Source organism: Penaeus vannamei, unplaced genomic scaffold (genome assembly GCF_042767895.1).
Source record: "Penaeus vannamei isolate JL-2024 unplaced genomic scaffold, ASM4276789v1 unanchor5310, whole genome shotgun sequence".
Taxonomy (NCBI): domain Eukaryota; kingdom Metazoa; phylum Arthropoda; class Malacostraca; order Decapoda; family Penaeidae; genus Penaeus; species Penaeus vannamei.
The window spans coordinates 1-5000 of record NW_027218288.1 but is presented as its reverse complement, the minus strand read 5'-3'; the positions used below and the strand labels follow the sequence as shown (position 1 = coordinate 5000).

The 5000-nt window shown below is 36.7% G+C and overlaps 1 protein-coding gene across 1 annotated transcript; it reads right to left on the bottom strand.

Annotated features, from left to right (window-relative positions):
• Positions 1-2827: 2827 nt before the first annotated feature.
• Positions 2828-4280, bottom strand: LOC138861413 (macrophage receptor MARCO-like; the record flags this gene model as incomplete). The annotated part of the gene is given in 4 exon segments (XM_070120470.1): positions 2828-3367; positions 3712-3803; positions 3916-4033; positions 4152-4280. Coding segments are annotated over 4 exon segments (450 nt in total), but the record flags the coding sequence as incomplete, so codon positions are not given.
• Positions 4281-5000: the final 720 nt, after the last annotated feature.

The window sequence follows — 5000 nt, the reverse complement described above, 5'->3', positions numbered from 1 at the left end:
CCTCTTCCTTCTACCTTCACCTCTAAAAAAAAACTTTTGTATACTCTCTTTAGCCTAGCCAAGTGGGATCGTTTCTTTGCGATTCCCCTACAGGCCCTTATTCTGACAATACCCTTCTTTTCCAACAATGTCTCCCAAAAAATAGACAGTTTCCTTTCGCAATCGTTCCTGCAAAAGTTACATCTGAGTCCCAATCTATCTACCCTGACTGACCTCACTGGCAAACGTATTCCTGCCGAACCTCACTCCTCTCTTAAGTCTTGTGCTGATATTGCTAAGATTAGCTTCCATAGACATAACTACCCCATGAAATTTACATTGATGGAGTGTCCTGCCCTGTCTGACCATATCACCCCCTTTCTTGCCATGTCAGAGATGTTGACGTTTTGGCCACCCAGCCAAACACAATTGCTCCACGGCCCACTGCCCTGTGTGTGCCAAACCTGGTCATGACCGTTCAAATTGCCCTGCTCAGTTACGTATGTGTGCCAATTATGGTGGCTCCCATAATGTATTATATAGGACCTGCCCTGCATATAAGCTTGGATGTGAGGAAGCAGTTCTCAGATTCACACTAGGCCTCACCCTACGTGAGGACAGACGGAAAGCAGGATGACGAGTTTTTCTCTCTCTACCCATTCCAAAACTGCCCTTCCCATCTTCTCAAGATATCTCAGAATCGTCCCCAGTTAGGTTAGGTTCCCTTCTTCTCACAAGGGAACCTTTATTTCTCAGACCTCCCCATCCAACTCTCCTCCAGAAACTCTTGAATACATACAAACATGACCAAAGAGAATGTTCCGCTCCTTTATCCACCCTTAAATCCCTCTCTTACTATTCCTTCTGTATTTAGAGCATTTACCGATATCCTTCCTCCTCCCCTCAAGTTCCCCCTACCCTTCTTCCTCCCACTTTTTCCCATCACACACCATCCTCCCCTTCTCCATGTGCACCATTCCCTCTTCATTTCCCACTATCTTTACCTCTGCACCTGGATGCTCACGTGAATCCCTTCTGTTGCAACAGTTCTCTCTCTGCCTGACATTCTTCCTGATACTGCACCACCTTCACCAATCCCCTTATCTCATTCCCTGGATTCATCTCTTACTACTTCTCCAATAGTCATCTTTACCCGTATTACCCGTTGATTGTTTCATAATAACTCTTTTGCCAGTTTTCCCAACAAATGCCCCAAATGCCGAAAAAAGAGATTAGAAAGGAAGCGATCCATACAGCAGAGACAAGGAAAGGAAAGTTTGGTCTATTGTTTATAGTATGGACGCAGCTCTATCTTGCCGTTCATACCGAGGTGAGGGGAGTGTACCCAGGGGGTGTATGGGACAGAGCTCTCCATCAACCCCCTCGGCCAGTTGGGCACGCCTAGTCACGGCAACTTAGATTGTTAGGTGTGGTAGGGTTATGGGTCAGGATGGATTTTGAGGGTTTAGACGGTGTGAATCCCGCAGATTTTTCGCATTTTGGCGCGTCAGTCAATAGACTCAAAAATTGCAGGCATATCTTTAGATTTTCATTAGCCGATTTTAAGCGCTTTTTATACAAATGTTATACGTTTTTGTTCTCTATTCTTATTTAAGCCTGTTTTACTCCATAATTTCCCTGATATACTTCAGGCCCTCCTCTGCTGTGGGGACTAACAAGTCAATACTGTTGATGAAAATGGTACTCAGATCTCAATGATGCATTTGCACAAGAAACAAGCCAAGAATCGTTTGGAATCAGTGGATTTCCTGCAGATAAATATCAAAATTGTTTTGAAAGCGACTCGCTACCCTGTTGAACATATTGATACTAAACATTATCAGTAATTGCGGTCATTATTATTATAATCATTACTATTTTGATCATTATAATTTTTGTTGCTCTTTTTTATCATGATTGTTATTGATATTTATTATTATTATTATCATCCTTATTATCATTTATTGCTGTTCTGATTATTATTATTATTATCAATATTATTATCATTATTATTAAAATTACTATTATTTTTATTATCATTATTGTTATAAATCTTATACTTATTCGTTTCATTCTTAAACGTATTGTTCATAACTGTTATTTTTTATTGTTATTGTTTATTATTGTCATTACCATTATTATCATTACTATTATTATTATCATCATTATTAGCATTATCATGATTATTATCGAGATTATCATTATCATGATTACCATGGTTATCATTATGATTATCAGTACGATCATCATGATTATTATGATAATCAGGATGATCATGAGGCTAATCATGATTTTTCTATTATAATGATCATTTGTATTGCCATTATTTTGATTATGATCATCATGATTATCATAATCATCGACATGATCATGACGATTATCATGAGTATCATGATTGTGATAATGATCATGATGATTATCATGATTATTAGGATTATCATCGTTATTAACATTATAATCGTTATCATAATAACTATAATCAGTTATTATTATAATCGTTATCATTATTATGATCATTATTATTATCATTATTTGCATAACTCTTACTATTATCATTATAATCTCTATTATTATTACAATTGTTATTACTATTTTCATTATACCAGTCATTAGTATTATCATTATTAAAATCGTTACTATTATTATTATTGTAAATGTTATTATTGTTATTACAGCCGTAAAGACTATTGTTATTATTATTATGATCGTTATTATTATTTCTATAATTATTATCATTATTATTATAGTTAATATAATCACTATAATCGTGATCATTATAATTGTTATTATTGTAACAATCTTTATTGTTATTATTATCATTATAGCCCTTATTATTGTTATTATTATAACAATTATTATCATTATTATTATCATAGCCCTTATTATTGTTGTTATTTTATTGTTTATTATTATTATAATTATAATTACTTTTATCATTGAAACCATTGTTATTATAATCATTATTGTCATTACCCCCTCCCCCCCTAATTCTATGCCCGTAGTCGTCTTAGGGGGTTTCGGAGACAAAGATTGACGCCCAACGTAGGGGATCTACCCTGCCTTGGACCTCAGCCCTCGCCTCAACTAATTCTGCATGGTCTTTTCTTCTCTCATTTCCTTTTCTGTCTCTTCTTCATCCTCTTCTTCTGTTCCCATCCTAAAGTGTGAGAATCGCGCTGAAAGGATGAAAGGCTGGCTTTGTGCAGTCCTGAACGGCCTTCGTACTCCTTTCTTGTTTCTTCTTTACCATTTCCACTACCAGAATAACCTACACGGTCTATAACCTTTGGCATCTAGTACATTTTGTCCTAATTGTTAAATCGCCCTCAAGCCTTCCCCTATTAATAAGTTTTGCATACGCCGCTAATGACCTGAGATGTTGACGCGGCTGAAAGTTTCCAATAAAAATATATCATTATAATTGTTATTATTATTATTATTATTATTATAATGGTCCGTAGAAAAGCCACAGTTCAAGTTTAAATTATATTTTTAATCGTTATTATTACATTTATCATTATTTCTTTATTATTAATTACTATTATCCGTCATTTCAGCCATCTTCATTAGCATAATAATGAAAAATGTTAATAACATTAACATTTATAATAATGATAATAATAATAGTAAAGATAATGGTAATAGTAATTGTCATTTATTTTATTCATCTTTATCTTTTAACTTTTTTACTACTATATATCATCGTCATACTTAAAAATGTTAAATGCTCACATCATCTATTATGATTCTTCGTTCATCCTCGGTAAGACCTCCCGGGGTTCCTGGAGTTCCCGGTTTCCCGGTCCCTGGGAGACCCTTGTTGCCTGAAATATTTGTCAATAATGCTTACACACGAATATTGCATTTTGATGCAAAGCATATGCAAAAAGTTTTCATGAACAGTAACCAGTAATCAGGAATGTGCTCATTTTTCACCTTTTTCACCAGGAACACCTGGATTTCCAGCAAGTCCCGGCGGCCCTGGGGCGCCATTCATGCCTGGGATCCCGGGTTCGCCTTTCGACCCTTTAAAGCCTGGTGCGCCCGGCAGCCCCTGCAAGCACACGGCAGCATTGTTGAGAAAAATCCATAGCACTAGAGGAGTTTACGGTTTGTTTACCAGAAGGTTGAGTTCATGGCACGAAGCATTACTTAAGAAAGAACAAACTTACTTTTTCACCCTTTTCACCTTTTTTCCCGTCAAATCCTGCTATTCCTGCGTAGCCTTCAGAGCCAATGAGGCCTTTCTCAAGATTCTTGCTTTCAGTTTCCGAAAGAAACTCGGGCAAATCTCCATCTACCTGTAAGCCAAAATATTATATATTTACACAGATCAAACAGACACACACACACACACAAAGGCACAAACATGCACTATGGCAGTCACTATAAAGAGGGCGCTCTCATCAAGGGGCAACCATAAATAAGCAGACAGAATCAAACCCTCGTACCGTGCGGACCTCCCGACGTCACCCGTAGCCAAGCTGACCTCGACACGCTACCCGGCCCAGCTACCAAGACACGCTACCAACTTTACGTCTTGACTTTCATTAATACAGCAGCTAAACGAGATAGAGTTTCTCTGGACTTGTCAAACAGTATAGTGGTACACTTGTAAACTGAATTAGAGACCATTATAGCTGGTTCGTCTTCAGCAGTCTGCAGGAGCACTTAAGTACACAAGGGTCATTCTTCCTTTTTCCCATGTCGCCCATTTGTTTGCTACGAATAAACTTTTTATTTAGATATATTAGTGCTTGGGTATAACTAGAAATAGTTGACACAGGGCCCGACCACCAAGAGAAAAGGCCCGGGCGAAGCATGACTTCGCAAATCTAAGTGAATTGAACTGTTTGGGTTCGTAGGGAAGGGGAAGGTCGTGTAGAGGGAAATCATTGGGCTGTCTGTTTTGTATGTATGTATGTATGTATGTTTTATGTATGTGTATTATTATATATATATATATATATATAATATATATATAATATATAAATATATATAAATATAAAATATATATATAT